The 23,136-nt window shown below is 36.3% G+C and overlaps 2 protein-coding genes across 3 annotated transcripts; both read right to left on the bottom strand.

Annotated features, from left to right (window-relative positions):
• Nucleotides 1-643: 643 nt before the first annotated feature.
• nim1k (NIM1 serine/threonine protein kinase) lies at nucleotides 644-16,184 on the bottom strand. 2 transcript variants are annotated; one of them, XM_015389146.1, is made up of 7 exons: nucleotides 16,103-16,184; nucleotides 9,979-10,485; nucleotides 7,048-7,375; nucleotides 6,815-6,927; nucleotides 3,921-4,042; nucleotides 3,696-3,842; nucleotides 644-2,168 (listed from the first exon to the last, which is right to left on the bottom strand). In XM_015389146.1, exons 3-7 carry the CDS (start codon nucleotides 7,332-7,334, stop codon nucleotides 1,410-1,412), a joined length of 1,428 nt encoding a protein of 475 aa, XP_015244632.1. In that variant the 5' UTR covers nucleotides 7,335-7,375; nucleotides 9,979-10,485; nucleotides 16,103-16,184; the 3' UTR covers nucleotides 644-1,409. The 2 variants fall into 2 exon arrangements, with proteins under 2 accessions (XP_015244632.1, XP_015244633.1); XM_015389147.1 differs by having other exon boundaries at nucleotides 10,270-10,485.
• Nucleotides 16,185-17,594: 1,410 nt separating this feature from the next.
• On the bottom strand, nucleotides 17,595-22,569 carry znf131 (zinc finger protein 131). The gene is made up of 6 exons (XM_015389145.1): nucleotides 22,407-22,569; nucleotides 22,176-22,278; nucleotides 21,026-21,184; nucleotides 20,560-20,935; nucleotides 20,291-20,421; nucleotides 17,595-18,364 (listed from the first exon to the last, which is right to left on the bottom strand). Exons 1-6 carry the CDS (start codon nucleotides 22,517-22,519, stop codon nucleotides 17,846-17,848), a joined length of 1,401 nt encoding a protein of 466 aa, XP_015244631.1. The 5' UTR covers nucleotides 22,520-22,569; the 3' UTR covers nucleotides 17,595-17,845.
• Nucleotides 22,570-23,136: the final 567 nt, after the last annotated feature.

Genomic DNA, 23,136 nt, shown 5'->3' with positions numbered 1-23,136 from the left:
TGCAAACAACTTATAGATGCATACCGCCACCTACTGTACATGAGTATGTAGCTCTACAGTTCCACCCACTATACTCTTTTTTTGTATTTTTGTGTTATGTACAAATAAAAACAAAGCTTTATCAATAACCAATTTTTCCTCCCTATCCCCATCTGTCCCTAAAATTCCTTTAATACTGAATTATCTCCCTTTTTCCATAATTACTTCAAAAAAGTATTAATTACATCAAAACATGATCCACATTTTCTTTTCTTTCACAACCCTCACATATATCATTATTTCCCTTCCCTACTACAAACAAAAACTCATTTAAGTAGGTATGTCCAGTTATTAATCTAGTATAAAGGATCTCTTCCCTTCTGCTTCTTTCTCAATAATTTTTTACAATTTAAACAAATAAAATGATATTCTAATGTCATAATTTTATTTAAAAAATAATTTAGCTAAATGCAGCCTTTTAGCCATTGTTAAAGGAACTTGTGCATTTATCAGCTTAAAATTCATATCAAAACTTCTTAAACTGCATGATATTCAAAGCTAAAGTATATATAATTTATACTCCACAATCCTAAATGTCAGCCAGTAGTTCATTAATAAACAGAAGCAGTTTAGTTTTTACTTCACATTTATTTCAAAAAGCACATTAGCATTGACATGGTATTGCATGATTTAGGAAAACCTGATATTCTGAGATAATTTGTCTCATTCCTGAAACCTACAAATAATGTGTCACCCCGCTGATTCGTGTTCTGTCAGTCTGTAAATGTGTACTGAAAGCTTGTTTTAATAAAGCAACATCTTAAAGTCCAAATCCAACATATGGAGGTCAGTGAGGTGAATATTTGTAACATCTCATAGAGATACACCACATATGTGAACATTCTCCTTGTAATTTCATAAACAGCACTGAAACCATTCTGATTTCAAAACAATAAAAAGACTTAAGGCATTGGAGTAAGGTGCAACTAAACATCAAATATATCATATTTAATGTATTGAATGTATGCTTTACTTTCCATGTCATTGATTTTTTTCAGTTTCTGATATATAAAGCATGTAAACTAGAAGTATATTGTCTATATGACTCAGATTCATTAGCAATATAACGATTCTGTTAAATAACTAATGTACATTCCATATAATTTCAAATCTAATAAGAATTGAATTTCTGAAAAATAAAGTATATCATTCAACTTTCCGACACATCTCACAGAGACTAGATTAAGAGGAAAAATAAAAGATAGTAAGTAAGAAATATCAAGTTTCAGCAGCTGAGTGAGTTTTTATATTATCTTTAGTTTTATTTCTACCTACGGACTGAAAAGCATTCCTATTCCTAATTTGTGCAATTTCACCCCAGAATATATAATCAGTCACCTTCCATAGCAAGGCATACATTTTTTTTTTTGTCACAGAATCATACAAAGTTTAGATGTGTGACGTAAACTGCGATACGCTTTTAGCCTTTCCTTCTTATTTGCTGTAGTCGGTCCGACTTTCTGTGTGACAGCAGGGGCCCTCTCAACAACCCTTTTCTTCTGAGCCCGATGTAGTAGGATCCGATAGACCCCAGTGATGGAGCTTCTGCAGTCTTTCCCCTGGTTGTTAAGGATGTGCTCTGAAGTGATTCCTAGAGTCTCTAATGCAGCCTTTACCTCCAGTTCTTCCTCCTGCAGTTCTGTTGGTTTGCTCTCGGCGAGATGAAATGGATCTAGTTTAAAGGGCTCCATGGCACATGGGAATTCCACAGGGAGAAGCCACTCACAGCCCATCATCTGCTCCACCGTATAGCGGTCAGATGGAATGGGCTGGAGAATCCCCCCGATTAGCCTCTGGCATGCCTCTGGCACCCATGAGGGCAGTGTGTAGGCCCCCTCCATGATGCATCTCTTTAATTTGGCCACAGTGTCTGCCCTGAATGGCATGGTGCCTGTCACCATAAAAAACAGCATGACTCCCAAAGCCCAAATATCTACATAAGCTCCAACATAATGTTCGTCCCGGAAGAGCTCTGGAGCAGCATAGGGTGGAGAACCACAGAAAGTGTTGAGCATCTCATCATGGCTGCTCAGTGTGCTGAATCCAAAGTCCCCAACTTTGACACAAGAGCTGCTTGTGTAGAAAACATTTTCTGCTTTAAGGTCACGATGGATGATGTTGTTTTCATGCTATGGGAGAACAAAAGAAATCTATAAACAAATCATCTACCTATGCAAGATTCATCCAAGGGTAGAGTACTCCAGATAAAACAGGGCAGTATTATACAATTATATTATACAATTAAATAACCTTAAATAAATCAACACGTAATGCACTGCAAGTTATTATGATTCCAATAATTCTAGAAAAAGACTGATTTGCTAATTGGATGTTGTAGTTATGCACATGTAAGTAATATGCGATAGTTTAACAAAAAAGCTATTAATGATATTTTATGGTATAGTGTCATAAGGATTAGATCATAGTGAAGGAAATTAAAATAAAAAAAAAACTATTCAGAAGAAAGGAAGGAAAGAAGCAAAGGAAGAAATAAATTGTCTGACTTTTGATTGATTCATGCAAATACAGCAGTGCTGTGGTTGTGGTTGTGAGTAACTTTACAATAGTGAAAGAATTTACTTTCAAGAGGACTTTATCAAGTCCTCCCTAATACCTAGTCTTTCATAAACCAGACTTTAACTATGGCTACATTCACACAACAAGCATCTTGCCAACCAGTTAGCAACTTAGTGCTAGTAGGTTCCCAATGGGAAATTACATTGGGACCAAGTAGCACTTAGCAACGACACTGTCAAGGAACGCTATGGATAGCGGAAACATGAAAGAGGAGGAGAGTTTTGAGTCGGAGGTCGTGGATGAGTCTCCTCCATCATACATTTTTTATTCAGAGGAGGAAAGCAGTGACGAAGTTATTGTGGAAGAGGACGCCAGGGCAGTAGAAGCTTTGTTTGGTGTAGAAGGCTTACAGCCGTACATGTTTGAGTCCCTTCCTTGCAACGCTGCCGGTTCTGTTAGCTCTACGCCTGCTAAAGACACAGACGTCCATCCCCATGAACACTGGGACGTTCTTATTTTAACCGTTGCGTATATAAATCAAGATGCTATGACCGAAAAAATTTGAATGACAGATGACCGTTGATATATCATTGGCCGAATTTAGGTGTTCAAGCTGACTTATAATTAACTGGCATGCATAAGATAATGAAAGAAAACAAAACAGATTTTAAGACAGAATAAAAAAATAAATAAAAAAACATTTTCTAACTTTTGGGACAATATCGTCTGATAAAGAGTAGATTTATATACATGTTTAAGCCAGAATGATTCGACATTTAAATATGACTTCCCTACAACTTTAAGATAAGATCAGAGAAGGATCAGATTTAGAGATCCATATGAAAGAGGCTCAAATTGGATTTTTTTTAGGGAGTATAAAGATCAGAAATTAGCCATTTAGGCTGTAGTAAAAAAGTCTGATATGAGTCGCCAATGATTTTGATAACATTCCCTTGCAGTGTGAAAGTAGCCTTTTGCATTATACTGTTTAAATGTTTATTTGATAGCAAAAAGCATTGTTCCATTAGCCAATGCCGCGAGACCATGTAGCTAATTCAGGATATCAGCAAATTCACTAAGAATTTAATGCTATTCTTTCTCAATACATATCCCATCACCATTAGCTTGTATGTACTGACCATGTGTTTAACAGCAGAGAGGATCTGAGCAAAGACAATCTTGCTGTCAGTGTCAGAAAGTTTCCCTTCTGTAGTAATCTTGGTGTAGAGCTCGCCTCCACCTGCAAACTCCATCACCAAGTGTAGCCGTGACAAGGTCTCCACCACCTTTAGAGGAAAAGCTTGGTCAGAATGAGGAAGGCTGGTTTAAAAGATCAGAAGATTAAAGGAAATCTAAAGACAAACCTCATACAGACGTATTATATTGGGGTGGTGTAGTTTTTCCATACTGGAGATCTCTCTGGAAAGTAACCGCTGCGTCTTCTGATCCAGCTTAGTTTTGTCTAAGATTTTAATGGCCACTTTGTCTGACAAGGAAATAATTGATCATCAGTTATGGATCTATGATATTACTGAAAAAAAAATCTATCATGTATTTTCATAGCTAACTGAACGACAGCATTTGTAAAAGATATATTATAGGTATAGGCATGATATGAAAAATAAGGCATTGAGAGTAAGGCATTGTGAATGTAATCAGATTAATTTTTTTAAAATATAATGGTGTCACAAAAGTAAGTACAATTGTATTTTTGTAAATATTTTTTTTTATATATTTTCTTGGGACAACACTAAAGATATGAAACTCTGCATAGCATTGTAAATTTCCACTCTAAGTAACTAAACATTTAGCCTAGCAAAAAAAAGTGAAAACACCCCTCAGTAAAAATGTCCAACAGTTCCTCAAAGTGTCCAATTTGTGTGGCCACCATATTTACCAAGACATCCTTAAACCTCCTGGGCATGGCGTTCATTTGAGTTTCACAGATTGCTACCGGAATCAAGGGCTACAACTAATGATTATTTTGCAAATCAATCAATCAATTATTTTTTTGATTAATTGATTAATAATCTGATAGCCAAATGTTCCTTAAAGAGGATTTTTAATTAATTGATTTATTAATTAATTATTAACCATGCAACAGCAGTGACACCAGATTTAATACACCTGCTCACCATTCACACATGAATGGTTGTGTGTTAACCTTTAATTGGGGGAATCCAACCTACCATCATTTTCTGGTGCAACATATTGCAGCTTTGGGTTTTGAGCTGTACTGATATGAACTGATACAATATCAGCATGAATTATTCATACTTTTATTACTTAATTTGTTTTTGTGAAAATTACAAGGGGTTTGATAGAGTTATATTACTCAGAGAGCCATAGTAAAGAACAATAGGTATGAGAACAATTGAACCATTTAGTATTATCCAATGGATTTAATCAAAAAAAGATAGAAGTGGAGTGTTTCTGTAAGCCTGCTCAGAAGTAGGCAGATATATTCTAATATAACGTTTTTTGAGACATTTTGTTTTTATATATCATTGGAACATCTTTTTGAAATACGTAAGAGTTAAGTTGTAAGCATAATGAATCTACAATCCAAAACAATAAAATGTAAGATCCATAAACTTTGCAAATATTAAATTTCAATTGCTAAGCTGCTGGCTGTGTGCCTTTAAATCATTAATAGAGATTCTTAAAACAGCTCTCAAGTAACCGAATACAGAAATGTTCTGATGCAGCAAAATGGTGTTGAGACATATCATTGTGCTTCTGTATGAATTATTAAGACGGGTATTAGGCTCAGTTTCAGATGCAATATAGCTGTTAATAGGAGCATTCAAAATGGAGTCTAGCGCTTATTGTCCTAGATTGAGATCTACAGTTGAAATGCACATGTTCAACCATAGTAGGGAGAGGCAGGAATAAGCTAAACAAACCTACATAGAGCACCCACAATCTAATAGAAATACACACTGACCTGTGACTCCATCTGTAGCCTTTCATGAGGCATGCAGCAATTTTAGCTGTTGCTAAGGAAACTGGAGAAACCTAATCAATCTGTCTGGTTAAGAGCAGTGTCTTTCTCTCATTGGCTGAATCAGCCCCTTACCAGGAAAATGTTACATCATAAATTACTACAACCAGTAGTCTAGTTGTAAAAAAAAAAAAATAAGGGGGGTGGTAAATTTTTTATTTTATTTTGTAGCACGCATAGCCTAATGAATATATTAACCTAAAGCAATATGTATGGTATGGATGTTTCATGCCAGGTACACCAGTCATTGACCTTTGACCAAGGCACCTTACAGTAGAACTGCAGTCAGTCCCTGGACTGGCATGGCTATCACTGCCCCTACATAGTTAGGGACTAATTTCCTACTGGGATCAGCTTCATAGACATGGTAGGCCACTTCTTTGATTTTATTTATTTTGCTCGGGCTACTTGTAAGCCCACAGCCCGCCAAATGTTGAAAGGGCAATATTGCTGCCATTAAGGTTAATATATACGGTAGTAGAAATGTTACACATTCGGTAATAAAATGTCACAGGGGATGGTATGAGGGGATGGTCATTTAAGCAGAGGGATGATTTTTAAGATTATTTTAAGAAGGGAGTTGCCATCCCCCTCATCCCCCCTGAACTCGAGTACTGACTGTAACATAAGACTTCTTAAAGTGAGGGTTCAGTGATCAAAACAACTCACTCTTGGCAGTACAGTAGGATTACTTTAACGGTTCTATATTATGCAAATTTCACAATATAAAGATTTTGTAATAGTCGAAATGTGTCCTGAAGCCTCTGTATGAAGTTCATAAAAGAAAATAACCTGTTCCCCTCTTTCAATGCCTTTCTCCACCTCTTAGCTAATTTGTGCTTAAAATGCTGAGTTTGAAAAGCATGCCCACTGTGATGTCATGATGCGAAACAAGCAGTCCAAAGCGGCCTGTTGCAGCCTATTGGTCAAGATCCGGCCTTCATCTTATGTATTATTCCACGGTCCTAAGCTATCTTTACAAGCTCTTGCTGGTTGTCATGTTTGCAGGTTGGGGGGATGCAGCCTTCTGGAGGACAGTGGAAAACCAAAACAGCTCATTCAGAGGACGATTGAATAAGGATTTTTATTGTTAAAGGCTGTCTGCCTAATTTGAGAGGAATTTTCCAGGCTCATGGTAAATATATTTTTTTCAAATGCATAATACGGGACCTTTAAAGTTTTAGAGATGTGATTGGTTTCTATTTGTCTTACATATTTGGAGTTCAGCCACATGACATTGATCGTACTGATTACCTTTTGTAAGAGCATGAATTCCTAGTTTGACATGGGAGAAGTTTCCACACCCTATCTCACCACGAATCTTGTAGAAGGCAATTCTTCTCCCCACTGTCAGCTCACGGACTACCCTGTGAAGAGTTAATGTGACACTGATATTCGTTAGAAAACAGGAAGGCAGTCCAAGGCAAGTCATTCAGTCCAAAGTTTCAGACCTTAAAATGTTCTTGACTTTTTCTCTCAGATCTTACCTTTCATCCTGACACATATCCAAGTTAAGCCTTTCCAGAGGAGTTAGGCGGCGGACACTGGCCCCCTCATCGTCTGTGTTAATGTCAGAGCTATCCTGGCGACTCCAGCGAGCATACTTTTGACCACCAGCAACTACAACTTTCCCTATGGTGGACTCTCCCCCAGAGTCTCTGTTAGACTCCCTGGAATCTTCTGCTGAAACTGAGCTGTTTCCAGTGGTGCCTGCTGTCCCAGTTCCAGCTTCAGCACCATCTGGGCTGCTCTCAGAGGGGTAGACAGCAGTCATCCTGTGGGGGACTCTCAGGATGGAGCTGGCTTAGACCATAGCTAGGGAAAAAGCAGAACAGAAAACAGTATGTAAAATTTTATAATTCCCTTTACATTAGATACTTTCCTCAGTTATTTTTTAAATAACAGATTTGCTTTTTGTAATTGATTTTAAGATACCTATCTGACCACTTTCATTTTACAGGTCCGTTTTGATATGTTAAAATCAAAAAGTTCATTTTAACATCTAACTGTAACATAGTGAAGTAAAATAAGGTTACATCTGTTAAGTTGATGGTAATAATTTACAGCTAATGATAGAAAAAATTACATTAGGGCCCACACAGCAGCGGGAAGATTGCAGGCATGGCAGTTGAATTGACATTCTCCACAAGGAGGCTGAGCCTGAGAAACACTTTAATAAAGAAGCTGATGGTAGCCAGAAAGAATGGTAAATGGAAGCATAAAATGTGCAAGAACAGCGGTACAGAACCAACAGGAAGAAACACAGCCAAAAACATCTAGAAAAACTAGGTATGGACTGCAACTGGAGTCACTGCTACAAACAGCCACTGCAGCTATTCAACATACAGCTGTCACATTCCTTGTGTTAACAAAGTCCTGAACCACAGACACCATCTTTACTCTATTAACTCTTACTTGCTAAAAAAAAAAAAGCAGGACAGTTATGCATCTTTCCAAAGCCTTTTATTTCTTTTTTCTTTCTTCTTTCTTTTGATTAGAGTAAATTTTTTTCCTTAATTTGGTAATTAAGGTCCAAAAGTCAATGGGAATAGAGGAAAGGAACAGAATCCGAGCTGATTGAGATCCAAGGTAAACAGTTTACAGTCTGTGGTGTTATGAGCATTAATGTCCTCTACTGGTGTTGGTCTGCTGTTTTTTTATCAAGTCCAAAGTCAGAACAAATGACTGACAGAACGTTTAATGCTTCATACTTCTCTGTGATGACAAGCTTTATGGAAACACAAATTTCATTTTTAAGCAGGACTAAGATCCTACCCCTCAGTGCCCAAAGTATCAATGTTTCAGTGAGTGAGTGCTTGTTGCAATCAGCGCGCAGCTCATCTAAATATTCACGACCATACAATAAAAGGAAGAAAACCTGTCGGTTCATTCTAGGGCTTAAGGCTTAAATTAAGGCCCATAGAACAACAAATATGGCATTTTCAGCCCAACCAATGTTACACACCCTATTCAGAGACCTTAGGGACTAGCACTCTATATAATCATTCTATGACCCCTTTAATGACTATGATACCACTACACCTGATTGGCCAGCACAATTATCTCTGCTAAACTTTCTGAACAAGCTATTGAGTAATGTCAAGACCAATATATAATGAACATTCAAACAATAAAGATGAGCTAAAGGCAACAAACAGGGCGACCAGATCTGAAAAAACAAATGTGGGACAACTAGGATACTAATGAGGGACAATGCTGGACAGGCGTAGCTTTTTCAGCTGCATGTTTCTTTTGTGACTCACTTTTACAGTGGTGTTTGCATCGCACCTCCCTAGTATTACATTAAAAATGTATTTCTGCATATTGTACCAAAAAACTCTGTAAGAACCCCATCACTTGTTGTGGCTGCATTTTCTTTTCTTTAAACATAGTTTCCATCATATTTTATATCAAAATCCTTCACCTGCTTTGTTTTAGGAGCATCATGTGCAGGTTGGTCATGATTTGGTGAAGCTTTGTTTAAAACAATTATAGCTTTGCATTTTTGCATTTAGGCCTGTTTGTGAATGTATATATTTTTTTACTTTTTTTGCATTTCGACCCAGTTTGGCTTTGTGGGGAAAGCTGGACAGAAATGAAAGTTGAACCACTTTCCCGCAAAAATCATAGCTTTTAAAAAAAGCAACTTTGGTTTCCTTAACATCCCTGCAGTTACAGGAAGATCGCTTCCACACAGCTATGAACGAATGGTGAAATTAATCGGAAAAGCAAACCTGACCAGGTAGTGAGTGCTTACTGTACAGTAACTCTATGCTAACATCTGTAAGATAGTTTTTCTACAGGTCTCATCTAATGTCATTTGTTTCTGAAAGAGGAATTAATCTCAGCTTGTAGGCTATAACAGTCATCTATCCATCTTCAACTGCTTGTCTGTCAGGTTTGGGCAAGGTCAGGGGGGTTGACTGGTGCCATCTCCAGTAGTCTATGGGCAGAAGGCGGAATACACCTTGGTTAGCTCGCCAGTCCATTGCAGGGCAACAGGGAGACACACACACACACACCCAGACACACACACAAATGTACACCCACAAATGTACACCTAAGGGCAAGTAAGACCAAGCAATCAACCAAACAGTCACATTTATAGACTGTGGGATGAAACTGCAGTACCTACTCATGCACAAAAGTACATGCAAAGTCCATGCAGAAAAACTTAAAGCCAGATTAGAAACCAGGACCTTCATTTCCATTCGCCACCATTGAGCCCCAATAATAATCATATTAGCATAAACATGAATAAATAGAAACTAAAATACTAAAAACTAAAAAAGCATTAACGTACTTAGATAAAATGGAAAATATAAGCAGATAGCCAGTAAGTATCTGCTTATATATTTTGATTATGATATACTGAGTAGAAGCTGGCTTAACTACACAGGCCAAATATATAGACTTACCTTTAGGTGTGTGAGCCATTTCCAACTTTAATCCTTTCATATGTGTCTTTGCATTGTTGTTGTACAGGCAACTCAGTACAGATTATTTACAGCTTCTTTTTGAAAAAAACTTGCTTAATATTTCTATACATATTTGTATCTGAAGAGCCACTCTCCCCAAAAAGTCTTAGTTAAGCTGCAGATGAGAACAGCCAAAAAATGATGATCTGTTCACTTCGCCACTGGAGGCTTAAAGCTGTTCTGCTGTTTTAATTTTTAAATGTCTTCTTTCGATCATCCACTTTCCCTCACCTATTGCTGTGTCCAAAGAACCAGCGAAGCACGTATTATCAGATTCAGGCTCGCTGCAGTCGGCAGGGGCTTTAAAGGAGCCTTTTGTGTCTGTGGGGTATTAATAGGCCACAGGGTGAGGAGGAGGGAAGAGGAGAAGGATGTGAGAGGTTGAAAGGGTGAGGATGAACAGGTGATTGTGTCAGGGTGAGGCCACAGGATGACAGCCACGACAAACTGAAAAACAAAACAAATAGATGCACACATTTCAATTCATTGCATTTCATAAATAATATGTGATTTAGACCATTTTGACTCCTCATGATAATATAACTGGTTTCTTCAGATAATGTTGTTTACCACCTGTGTTCTTGTTTTAAACCTTAGCAGATCTTGAAAATAACACACATTTTAGATCCCCTTAGCATAAAAAGCTAATATACATGTCTTGAGAGCTGTACCTGTTCTTATTGCACTTCAATGACCGATAATGTGTCTTGTAATTCATAATTAAGTGCTAACTGATTTATTCAGGTTGTTATGGCAGCTGGGGTAAACAAATCCAGAATTGTAAATAGCAGAAGAAAAAAAAAAGAATATGTCTGAACGACTAAGCCCTATCATTCAACTGCAGAATGATCACTGTCAGCTTTTTTTGCTTGTGCATTAGTGTGGTGGTGTGGTTGATTAAGAAGTAGGCGATGATTGAATGCTGTTCAGAAAAACAAAGCTCTAACAATGCCCCATGAGGAATAACAGAAGACATTTACAGTAAAACTGATCCAGGCTTATGTAATACACATGTTTACATTTTTTTTCATAAATATCAAGTTTGTTTGGTTAAAAAACATAAATAGTGACCTTAAGTCAGATGCAATTAAAATAGTGACTCTATATTATTATATATAAATTTAGGATGCAATAAAAGGCACAATATGGTTTAATTTTGATAAGAACTAATTGTTTAACATAATATCTAAGTAGTTTTAATCATAAGAAAGTTACAATAGTATTTGATTGATTATAACTCTGCATTTAACCAAACACTTTAAATAACAAACTGTAAATATTCTAGAAATAAGTATCAAGTGGACACAAGATACTAGTTAGCTACTATTCAACTCTTAACTTGATTTTTTCAACATTATGCCGTATTTTAAATCGGTCTAAAAAACAAAATCCCAATGCAATAAATGGAAGTCCTTCTATGTGACAAAATGGAAAAGTTCAAAATGTATGAATCAATTGTTTCGCAAATATATCGTACGGCAGTTACTAAACACCACAGCATCTCGGCACAAGACACTAAAATTCAAACAAATTCACTAAAGCTTAGTGAATTTGTGTGAGTTTTTTTCTTGTTAATTTGTACATAAATTTTTTTTTACTGAAAATTCCAAACAAGTTCATTACAAGTTACTATTAAAACCCAACCGCTATGCAGCAGACACAGAACCAGTTACAAAAAAGAATACATATTAAAGTATATTAATCTTTCCTTCGGGCTCAACTGAAAATTGAAGCAGTTCTCTTTTGTTAAGCTTTGAATCTTTTAGTCTTCAAACACTTTCTTTCCATTGAGACATGCATTTCTAGGCTTTGATCTCTCAAGCAGGGTAAAAGGACATTTTAAGAAAAGAGAAACCTCCACTTTACAGCTCAAGGCAGCATGTGCTGCCTTTCATATTAATAAGGTGAAAGACTAAAGCTGCCTGCTGAGCATAGGATGAATTTGGTATACATTTAACTGAAACAAATCTAGCCATTTCTAGAGGATTCAAAAATTTATAGAAATTGTTTGTTTTAATAATGTCAAACCTGCAACCATGTTTAAAAATATAAAACCTAAATCAGGGAATTGCTTTGAGTCTACAGATTAGTACATTAGTATTTAAAGAACCAATGTGCTTCATTAAACTGTTTGGTTCAATGTTTTTTTTACCTGGCAGTCAGGCTGGTTCAGTGACAGTTTTAGAAAAATGTAAATATGATCATTATATTTGTTTTAACTTATGGGCTTTTGCCCTGCTAGGAATGTTGTTGTGTTTTAACTTTAAACAGGGAGAGCAAATGTTGTCACAGGAGACTGATCACCATATACAATAAAACTGCACATAGAAATTTCATGATTTATGACATTTGACATTATGAATTCTGACCCCTCCTGACAACTTCTGATCCCTCCTGTTACTCATTTGAAGTCTGACAATAAAGGCAGGGGACAGAGATGTCCCAGCAGAGTTGACCACTGACATTTCAGGGAGTGAAAATTCTCCATCTATGTCTTCTCTCCTCTTCTGCAGAAAAGTAACCTGTGTGTTTGTGTTGGTTATTTCTGGAACAATAAGAGGCTATTATCATTTAACCCTAACAGACAGGTTTGAATAGAAATTGTGATTTTGAATTGTTACTTTTTAAGATTACTTGAAATTATTTGCCAATTAAACACAGAGTAACAACTGTGACTGTGGAATACTGCAGCCCCATACAAAATGTTACTAATTACTATTGGGCCATGTTTATATTGATATGTTTTGTATTTATTTGTTGTATATTAAATAAGTAAACAGATATCTCATTTATGCACATTTATATCTTTGATGATTTAGCAAAATCTTTAATGTTTCTAGCTTTTCAAATATAATTAACAGGAACCATTCCACATTAAGAAAAAAGAAGTATAGAGGTTTGCAGACAGCATATCTGTAAAAACAATCTGCTTTGCCAAGTATGGGGGTCCTTCCGTATAGCACAATCATTTCCTCAAGCATCCCTAAAGGCAAGCATCAGCCTGTGCTGCTCACTCTCCTGCTGATTGCTCTGCTGCTATCAGCAGCCTCTTCACACCTTTTACAGCAACAGAGAACTCAAGCAGCTCATTCACAGCAGCTGTGGATCAATTATAGCTTTTTCCACCTGTTATCCTTCCTTTCCCAACGTAATTATTGTTTTGTGATTGCCAATACAAAGAGAGTGCAGAAAGTAGCCGCTTCCCCATCAAAGCTATGATATATCGAAAGGAGCTCTTCGTATATAAAAGTACAAAAAAATGATTTTTCTCTTCAAAAAATTGCATGATTGAAAAAATGAAAAAAAATGAGGCCTCTATTAGACAGTCATCTGTAATACAACTATTTGTGCCTTAAAGGGCTCTCTCGACACAAACTGTTATCCCATTTTTTTTTAAACTAAAATGCCTGGCTTAAAGTATTAAAAAGCTTAATGGTAAAATAGTGCAACATAAAAACTATAAGAGCCTGGGAAAAGAGGGATTGCACTGGATTTTTCCTGGCAAATATTTCATGTATGCAAAGGAAAAGGGAAAACTAACAGTATGGCCAACGATCTGTTCTGCAAATGAAACACTTGCCACTATTTTAATATAACCCCCAATATCCGAAACGTTGTTCAAGCACATTTCTTTCTTCTTCTGTCAGAAAACAAAGAAAATACTGAAAATCCCCATTATAGTTAAAGGACCTGAACCTGATTTAGAGACTTAGACTTAAACAGATTTTATTTGTCATTTTGTTTACACAAGTGTAAAACAAAAAGAAATTTCGTTTGGAACAGCTCTCTGGACAATTTCATGTTTTTAAAAGTATTTTAAAAGTTTTTAAAAGTATTGAAAAATAGTAAAAAAAAAAAAAAAAAGCATATTACTGTTTTTATATATTTATTTGATTTGATTCCCTCAGAGAAAAAATCTTTTTATGTGGAATGTTGTGTGCCACAAGGGATAATTTTATTATTACACTTAGACTCAGTTCGATTTATTTGGTCATTTTGTATACACAAGTGTATACAAGTGTACATATTACTGTATACTTACAGTTCTAAGATTAATTTTCAATTAATAATAAGTTACTAATAGATCAGCATATGCAGGAGTCCAGATATTTTTAGTCTAGGCTCTTAACTTTAACATGAGGGGTTTCTCTCCCAATGGGGTTCATTCTGTAGGGCTTCATGTTTCCATTCAGCAACTAAGAGCATTTCCCAATGAGGAGTGTTTTCTCCAACCATGTACACGGCAAGTTAACAGAGAAGCATGGCGAGCAATAAAGGGAAAGCCAGAGCCGACCGTGCTTCCTGAGACGGTTCAGGTCCCTCAGTGTTTGCAGTAAGGTGAAGCATGTGTATTACAAGTCTGTCATTAACCTCTTCTTACATCATCTGTTTGGGTGGCAGCGTCAAACACTGTAAATAATTTTTTTTTTTTAAATCACTAGACTATAAAGATCTCTGGAGACGATTGTGCAAAGACTTCTGTTTTATAAAAAGAAAATCCATGCCAACCCGGAGCAATCTCTTCATGAGACTGCTGGATGAACTGCTAAGGGAGATCTGTCCTGCCAACAGTTATTCAAAAAACTCAATAATACTAGCACCTGCATTTGATTTCTTCTTGAGTTTAATTAAGTATTTTGAATTAGAATTTAATTTAAATTCAGAATTCAGGCGTTGAACAGATATAGCAATCTGCCAGAAACTTGAAAAGCAATCTTTTATCAAAGTCTAAATGCATCATACTAAAAAACTACCAGTTTGCAAGAGCAATCTCATGTGGGAGGGGAAAAGACAGAAAGTTAGCATAAGTTAAATATTTAAATTATTTTATTTAAGCTTTCTTGCATCTCTCTACAGAATTATGTTTACATAATTCACAGACACCATAGTAACAATGTTTACACCAAATGTTATTTTTACTAGCAATCTTAAATCTAAAATAAATACTAACATTAAGCCTTCATTCTGAAATGTATTTGTAAATATGGGCCCTCTGAAATACTCAGTGTAGGAAAATGTGAATCTGTGGCTCTGCTCCTATGATGCCTGACCACCATCAGTGTTAAGTAAATACAGATTTTCCATGGATACACAAAACAGACTCAAGAAAGATGAGTGAAAACCTTAGAGGGCTACACAGTATATGCCTCTGAGGCCTTAATGGAGTTACCATAACACTCTAAACAGGAAGCACAATAATAAAAATCATGCAGTAGATCAAATGTATTTCTTCCAGCTTTAAAGAGCTGAGTTTTGCATTTAATTCCCGATCAACACATCAAAGAGGATTGCATCAAAGAAAAGAATCGGATGAAGCAAAAAATGTTTTATGTGCTCTGATTGATTAATCATCAAAAGAATAAAATTAAGAAAAGATTTCCTGCAGGTGGACATAAAAAGAACCACCAAAAGGGGGTCATTTTTGTTTTTAAAATTTATGGAAAGTTATTCAGCAGGATTCATAGATGAATGACTGAAATTTCCCTTCTTAATCCATCACATCCTCAGTCTCTTTACTGTTGATGAACAAACTAAATTCTCCTCTTGTGTTGGTTTCAGTCTATCTAGAGATTAGTGTAAGGAGCAGCATACTCATTCACCAAGGCGTGAATGAGTAACTGTTCCTGACATGCAAATTTAACCTTTGATTTGTTTAAATCTACCAGCTGCCACAGGTGGAGCAAACAAACCCCTCTGCATCAGGTAGGTATTTGTTTTTATATTTAGCCTTTCAGAGCAGCCAACTAAGGCACGACAGGTAATAAATATGCTACATGGACCTCCTTCGATTTATAAACGATATAAATTCTGCCACAAGAGAACAGTCAGCTTGTTGTTTCTTTAATTTCTTAAAACTTCGATTTCGTGATATTTTTTTCGCAGAAATAAATCTTTAAGTGCGTCTCTTCACAAGTAAACCTATATATCTCAGTGGGCCGGTTCCTACTAACCGACCTGTTTAAACCTAAAGCACAAAAAAGCATATATCTAAGCCTACACATGTCAGTTAATCTGACTTGGCTGTAACTGTCTTCGTGAATCCGTAATAGTCATGTTTACCAACCTGGGTGTCATTTCCATCTTATCTCCAACGCCCGGTGACATTGGGCGCACAGTCTCTCTGTAGCAGCCGCTGCCTGGCTCCTTCCGTTGTCAAGGAAATCCGTTTGATGGACAGGTGGAAGAGCCAATAGGATGGCTTCAATAAGGCTCAAACTGGCGTGCCGTATCCAATTAGCGGGGAGAATTAGGAGCATTTTATTTTAGAAGTAGGGGAGCCGTTTTCGGAATAAGCAGACGGGATGGACGCTGCAAGTAGAAGAGCCTTACTGCGTCAGGCAGCGTGAGCCCACGGTGGCAGTAAAAGACAGCAGCAGAGCTTCAGACTGGGGTCAGAACATGGAGGGCCATTTTATTGCTTTAAATTTGACTGGCATAACAAGGGTTAAAGTGTTGTGTTTTTTTAAGCCTATGCAAGCTACTGATAAATATATGTAAAATTATTTCATATTCTTTTATTTTAATAAGGTAATGAATCTCTCTAAAATGTAAACCTTTAATTATAGAAATCCTGCAAATGTTTTTGTTTTCTACCATTGTTTAGGAGCTGTTCCAGTCAGTTGTGAAGACCAGACTCAAAAAGCAAATGTGGATTATGAACACCAGATTATAGATGCAATAAAGAGCAGTGTTAAACTGATAAATTTACAGACTTTTCATTTGTCATCCTTGCCAGCTGTCCAGGAATATAAATATTGCATGATAAAAAGGTCCTGCCCGAGCATTGTGAGAATGTAAATTTAGTAAGGAAAATAAATTAAAGGTCATTAAGAACCTTTAAGTAGTCTTGAAGTCAGCAGGTAACAACTATAGCAGGCTATCTACATGCCACCTGGTTCTTTGGATAGTAATGCAATTAAAAAAAAAGGGGGGGGAAATGTGCTTTCAGCACAAATATAAATATGTGAAATTTGCCAAACAATTAAGATCTTAACTGGATCCATGTCCTGAAACTAATACAGAGCTTTTAACAAATAAATAAATATGACTACAACTGAATTCTGGTTAAAAGGAGAGAAAAAAGGAGTACTTGTAATTGCACTTCAGGCTCACTTTCAAGTAGGATGGAGATTGTTTTTCAAGCTTGTCACTTTGAGTAGCTTGGGAAACTGCATCAGGACAAAACATTTTAAAATAAGTCTTACAAAACTGCATTTGGGTTGCAAGTCTTTACATAGGATATTGAATTCAAACGTAAGCTCAGTAAAAAACTGAAGTAGTTCGCCAGAAGAGAAATTCAACCAGCAATCCACGGACACAAGGTGTGTCGCCTTCTTCATGATCACCAATCAATAGACTTCTACAGAACTTGATGAGAGGTGCTATGACAAGTAAAAAAAAAAAAAAGACTTCGATGTAGATAAGATAGACCATCCCATTCTCAAAACCTAATATTATAGCTGTAATTCTCACAAAACACCTCCAAAAACAACAAAAATGAAAGTAAAAAAAGGACAACAGTAGGAGTAATTACACATATTCTGATTTGAAATAAACAATTTAATAGGCAGAGAAAATTTGATGAAAAGTGATTGCTAAAATATTAAAGACTGAATATTGATGTGGAAAACGGCTTTAAAATAAATACAATAGCTTAGAGAAATCTTGATTATGGGAACCTTTAAAAGATTCAGAGAAGCAGAAACATGGATAGACATTTGATTTCACAACTGAATCTAAAGAAATGTGTCATTCACATATGTCCATAACAAAAAAGAAAAGAAAAAAAAGAACCCCAGGATTATTTTCATACAGTCACCGTTTGATCGGATTCTTCTAGTTTCAACACATCTTCCCCAATCTCTACTTCCACCTCAGCTTTGACCTCCTCATGAGCTGCTTCTGTGTTTACATGAACCACCTGGATCTGCAACCCAGCCTGCTTTAGTCTTTCTAAATCCTCCTCACATATCCCACCCATTCCTCCATCATCCACCACGACAGTTGTAGTCTCATCCACCTGCATAACGTCCATGGGCTCCACTGTGACATGTTCCACGTGAATGCCATCATCAAGCAGGACTGTTTCACCACCCTCCAGGTTTTGAGTGGCTATGGCAAGAGCGGCAGATGCAGAAGAGTCGGTGATGACCAGCTGCTCCGTTGACCTCTCCTCAATAGAATGTACGTCTTTGAGATGAGCTTTGAGTTCTTTGGCTTCGGTGAACCATAGGTCACACATGGTGCAATGGTTGGGCTTGTCTCCTGTGTGGCATATTAGATGCTCCTTGAACAGGTCCCAGCTTATAAAGAGGCTACTGCAGACCTGATGGAGAAAGTTTAGGATAGTGATAATTTATCACCACTTAAGAAATCCTGGATTTGCAACAGTGTGTAGTCAATACTTGACACTGTATTTCTGACAGAAATTGACAACTTAATGTATTAGTTTCCAAATTGTATTTTGGTTATCAATTCTCAAGATTGTGAGCAGTTATTGAGCACAGAATCTCAAAAAAGCTCTCAGCTTTAAAATAAAATATCTGGACATTGTGGTAGAAAAAACAATGTTTTAGTATAACCTCATTTATAAACAAGGTTATGCATTCAAGTTGTAACATGTATAGAGTCAAGGTTTGTGAACACTTGCAGCAATATTGTATTTAAAAACACTAAAAGAAAAGGGATTCAAAAAAATTTTAAATACAAAAATACGCAGGGAAATTAAATATCATTCACAAATGCTTTTAATAAATGCCAAACAAATATGAGATGGCACATCATCACCCTGACATGTGTTGAAGGTGTACAGAAGGAAAATGACTAATGGTTAAGACACTAAAATAAAAGTCTAAGGAAGAACAACATCTGCATGAAGCTCTGAGGATAGAAACTATTTTCTGGGGAGGCTTATTGCCTAGAACTGTGGTGAGAATTGAGCAAAAAAAAAAGGAAGCTTACACTATAACTGCAATGCTCCTGTGTTATCTTTTCCGAAAATAGTTTTATTATTGAACAAGCTAAATTAAGAAATGTTGGAAACCGTCTTTAATGAAAGAAAACTAATACCGGTAAATGAATAATGGACAATCCAGTAACACGCACACACAAACACTATATATAAGCAAGGAAATATACATGTACATTTTATTGATAATTCAGTAATTATGTCTAATAAGAGGTATGAAGAAATAAAAGTTATTTGATCATATCCCTTCACCTTCCTTCAATACTCGACATCATAAATTTTCCTGATTTGTGCTTTACTAACAAACAATGCTGCCCCAACGTCCAATCATTCATTTACTTGTAAACATTCATACACATTCCTAAACACATCTTCATTCATACAATAATAAAAAGAATCAGAAATGGTAAATGCCAATTCTACAGAGACAGTCACAGCTTAACTTAGTCACTAACTACACTAATCAGGTTAAACTCTAATATAAGACGCCAAAGACAAAATCAATTTCTGGGATACACTTTTACAGTGTAAAAATGTCCCTGGTACTAAAAATTATTCTTAAAAACTTTCTAAAGGGTTTTTATAGTTAAAATAAATGGTTATTCTAATTACAAATTAACTGAATATAGAAGCATTTATTAAAACACAAAGTTGAACTGTGTTAATTTTTTTAAATGTGTCTCATTAAAACCAGATACCGGTTTTAGTCCACAAGGCAGATTTCCTGTCTACTTCTAGGGCCAGGCTTAAAACTTTCCTTTTATTAAAGATACTTAAGCTGCTGGAGGACATAATCAGCATGTATCCTCTCCGCTATATTCTCCAATTTTTTGTTCAACGTGATGCTCTTTAAAGTGTTTCAGTACTTTCCTTTCAATGGTTAACTGTTTCTCTTCCACAGCCACTGCTGCCATTAACTTTTTATTTTTCTTTAATACAGAAAGTACTTCTAGATCAGTGCTTTCTTTCTTTAACCCCTTAAATGTATTCAGTGAACTAATGAAAATTGCTGCTATAAGCTATTCTACTACAAAACATGTTATTGTAAAGACAAATATTAACATTAAAAAAGTATCTTATTACTATTTAAAACTTTTTAAAACAATGCAGGAATCAGCTAAAGATCTGTCAGCAGATCAGTGATTTAGAGTGCCAAAAGCCTTCACAAAATGCTTGGCTGCTGCAGCTCTAGCCTCTGTAGCCCTGCAGTAGTTAGAGTATAAGTTCTTTCAAAACAGATATGACAACACTGTCACAATGAAAACAAAAAATAGCAAAATTTACCTGGCATTCGTAGAGCTTTTTCCGTCCTTTTTTGGCTCCTGCTCCATTCTGACAGGCGGCCATATGACATTTCAGTGTGCTGTTCCTTGCAAACCGCTCTTGACAATCGGGACACTTGTAAGGCTTTTCACCTAAAAACATAAAAGGCCAAATATGCCAGTGTTTAGATATACGGTAGTATTGTACAATGGCATTGTAAAGGCTCAAATCACAGATCGAGCCAAGGCAAAAATAATTCATTCTTTTTTGCTTTATATTAATACTCTCACCAGTGTGCTTCCGTAAGTGCTCCTTAAAGTGACCAAAATGGTCGAACTGCTTCATACAATATTCACAGATGTGCACTTTCTTAGAAATTTTGTGCCCTCGAGACAGTTCATCAGCATCAAAATGAAACGTGCTAATATGCTGGCTTAGGGCGCCCTCCCGCGTGTAGGCTTTTCCACAGTGCTTGCAAACGTGAGGTTTCTCTGCTGGGCCTTGGTGAGATTTTAGGTGCTGTTTGAGATGGTAATACAGCTTAAAACTACGATCACATTGGCTGCAGCGGAAGCCGTTGTCTTGTTGGGAGATCTGGACTTCAACAACTTCAACGTTCTCCAGTACTTTGGAGGCCGTCACAGTTTCCTCCTGATACAGGACCTCCTTCAAACCAAAGTCAGACATTTTTAGAGAGAGCTTTCACAATGAAGTTTATATATATTCAAAATTATAAATGATTAAAAAAAAACATACCTCATCATCCTTCTTGATAACATGAATTGTTGGTTCCCCTTGCTGATATTTGCTAGTTATGTCAGCTAGAAGAGCCAAAGCAGAGTCATCCGATGTTGCTTGTGCAGACTTTTCATCTACAACTTCCTCAAGGCCGGATTCCACCACTTCAATTTCTAGCTACAAGACAGCAGCAAAACATTTAGTCCATCGCCATAATTAAAGGCAACTTCAGTGTTCATACAGTAACAAGTAGGACTTTTCTTGGCAGAAATGTGAAGATGCTTCATATTTTATTATAATTATAGAGTAACAAATAATTCCAGCAAGAGGATTACAAACAAGGCCTAATCAACTCATTTGTCAGTGATTTTTGTGGGTTTTGTGGGTTCATGTTCAGATAGCAAAAGGTAACATCTGGATTTTTTTTTTTTTTACAGAATTTGAACCAGATGAAGCTAAAACTACACCACTTGGGGTCTGATTATTATTATTATTTATTTTGATTTCACACATATTTTTTCACAAAATTACAATGCATTTAAAATCTGCAATGAATGTTCTTTGTAATTTCTTTTCGTACTAACAGTAGGTAATTCACTATGTTAATCTACTGAGAGGTTCTCTTTGCAATTAGTCAAAAAATGCTACATGATTTCCTTACAAAAACAATCGACAGCTGCAGTTCAATAGTAAACCTTTATGGCTTTTTATCATTTATGCCTAATTTTCTGACAAAATGCTAAAGCAAAAGGAGAAAAGTTGGGTTATCATGAAGATGAGATCCAGGAGCAATCCGTTAGTGTTAATATTAACAGATGTCATCAACGTAATATTCAATATTGATATTTTCTTACATCTTTTTGGTCAGTTTAGGGACGCATATTTACTTGGACCAATGCCAAAAGAATGTTTAGAACCACCTCTAGGATGGGAAAAAAAAAACAATCAAGTTTTTCTCTACTTTTAGTGGTCTAGGCTCTTTCACAAAGAGGAGGTTTAAATGACAAAGAAAATCAGAACACTGTCTAAATTGCTAAAAATTATCTTACAAGGGCAACAGAATTTCATCCCTGTTTAGTTTAATTTTTTTTTTTAAATAATTAAATAAATGTAAATGTGCACCAACTGATGAGAGTATGCAAGTGGAATTACGCATAAACATACTAACCGGCTCTCCCTCCACTGCCTGTAAGGTTTCAGTTATCACATTCGGTGTCTCTGCAATTTTCCTCTTTTTAGCCATGGTCTTGGTTGTCGCTGAAGAATTTATTCTATAAAAGAAGAAAAAAAGAAGTTATGTAGGATACCATTAAGACAGTCATTTTAACACACAGTTGCGCTGCTGTGACAGAGAAGGTTTATCGGTACCAGAGAACTGGTTGCTCTGCTCATGTCTTACTTCTTGAGTGCTTTGATGGCTTCCTGCATCTGTAGGTATTCAGCAGCCTTCAGCACATCCAGGACCTCTTCCTCCCCAGATATCGATAGCGTTGCTGTGTATGTGAATTCCATTAGCTGACGAAAGGCTGTGTTACTCACTCCTATGAAATATCAGAACATTGGTGAGTACATTTAAATCATTATAAAGGTATGGGGAAAAAGGTACAAAAAAGAAAAGAATACAAATAACCTAACAATATTTTTTTAGTTTATCAATAAATCACAATTTTTTTTGTCATCTTAAAAGTTTATATTAACAACAAAGACACTTATTGTCACAGTTATTATTTCCCTCAGGTATAAAAAAAATCTTCATATAGTTACAACAAGAAGGGGCTGAGGCTCTAAAATGCATCCAGTAGCTGTGTAAACAAATAAAATGAGATTTAAAATTCCACCTGACATGTCCGACTCTACCGAAATAATGCAATAGCACGTATTAATTTTTAGCCACACCTTCTACTTACTAACTAAACTAGAAGCTCAGACCTTTCCAACGAGGTGTTGGACATATTTGAGCAACTATTTCAGGTGATGTAAAACAGTGGTCCCCAACCGTTTTTGCACCACGGACCGCTATATGTCAGACAATATTTTCACGAACCGGCCGGGGTAGGGCTGGGTACCGAACTTCGGTTCTTTTATGGTACCGACCGAAATGCTTTGGTTCTACAGAGTATCGAAACATG

Source organism: Cyprinodon variegatus, unplaced genomic scaffold, assembly GCF_000732505.1.
Source record: "Cyprinodon variegatus isolate N-32 unplaced genomic scaffold, C_variegatus-1.0 Scaffold450, whole genome shotgun sequence".
Classification (NCBI taxonomy): Eukaryota; Metazoa; Chordata; class Actinopteri; order Cyprinodontiformes; family Cyprinodontidae; genus Cyprinodon; species Cyprinodon variegatus.
Note: the sequence above shows the minus strand (reverse complement) of the source record. Positions and strands in the feature narration are given on the sequence as shown.

What these genes read in the sequence shown, in the direction of transcription:
- znf131 (XM_015389145.1), bottom strand. Translation starts at nt 22,519, where the DNA reads ATGGAATTCACATACACAGCAACGCTATCGATATCTGGGGAGGAAGAG. An exon ending in AGGCAGTGGAGGGAGAGCCG is followed by an intron (nt 21,185 to 22,175) that starts GTTAGTATGTTT and finishes GCTGTCTTGTAG; the next exon opens with CTAGAAATTGAAGTGGTGGA. An exon ending in GCACTTACGGAAGCACACTG is followed by an intron (nt 20,422 to 20,559) that starts GTGAGAGTATTA and finishes TTATGTTTTTAG; the next exon opens with GTGAAAAGCCTTACAAGTGT.
- nim1k (XM_015389146.1), bottom strand. Translation starts at nt 7,334, where the DNA reads ATGACTGCTGTCTACCCCTCTGAGAGCAGCCCAGATGGTGCTGAAGCT. An exon ending in GATATGTGTCAGGATGAAAG is followed by an intron (nt 6,928 to 7,047) that starts GTAAGATCTGAG and finishes AACTCTTCACAG; the next exon opens with GGTAGTCCGTGAGCTGACAG. An exon ending in ATATAATACGTCTGTATGAG is followed by an intron (nt 3,843 to 3,920) that starts GTTTGTCTTTAG and finishes TTTCCTCTAAAG; the next exon opens with GTGGTGGAGACCTTGTCACG.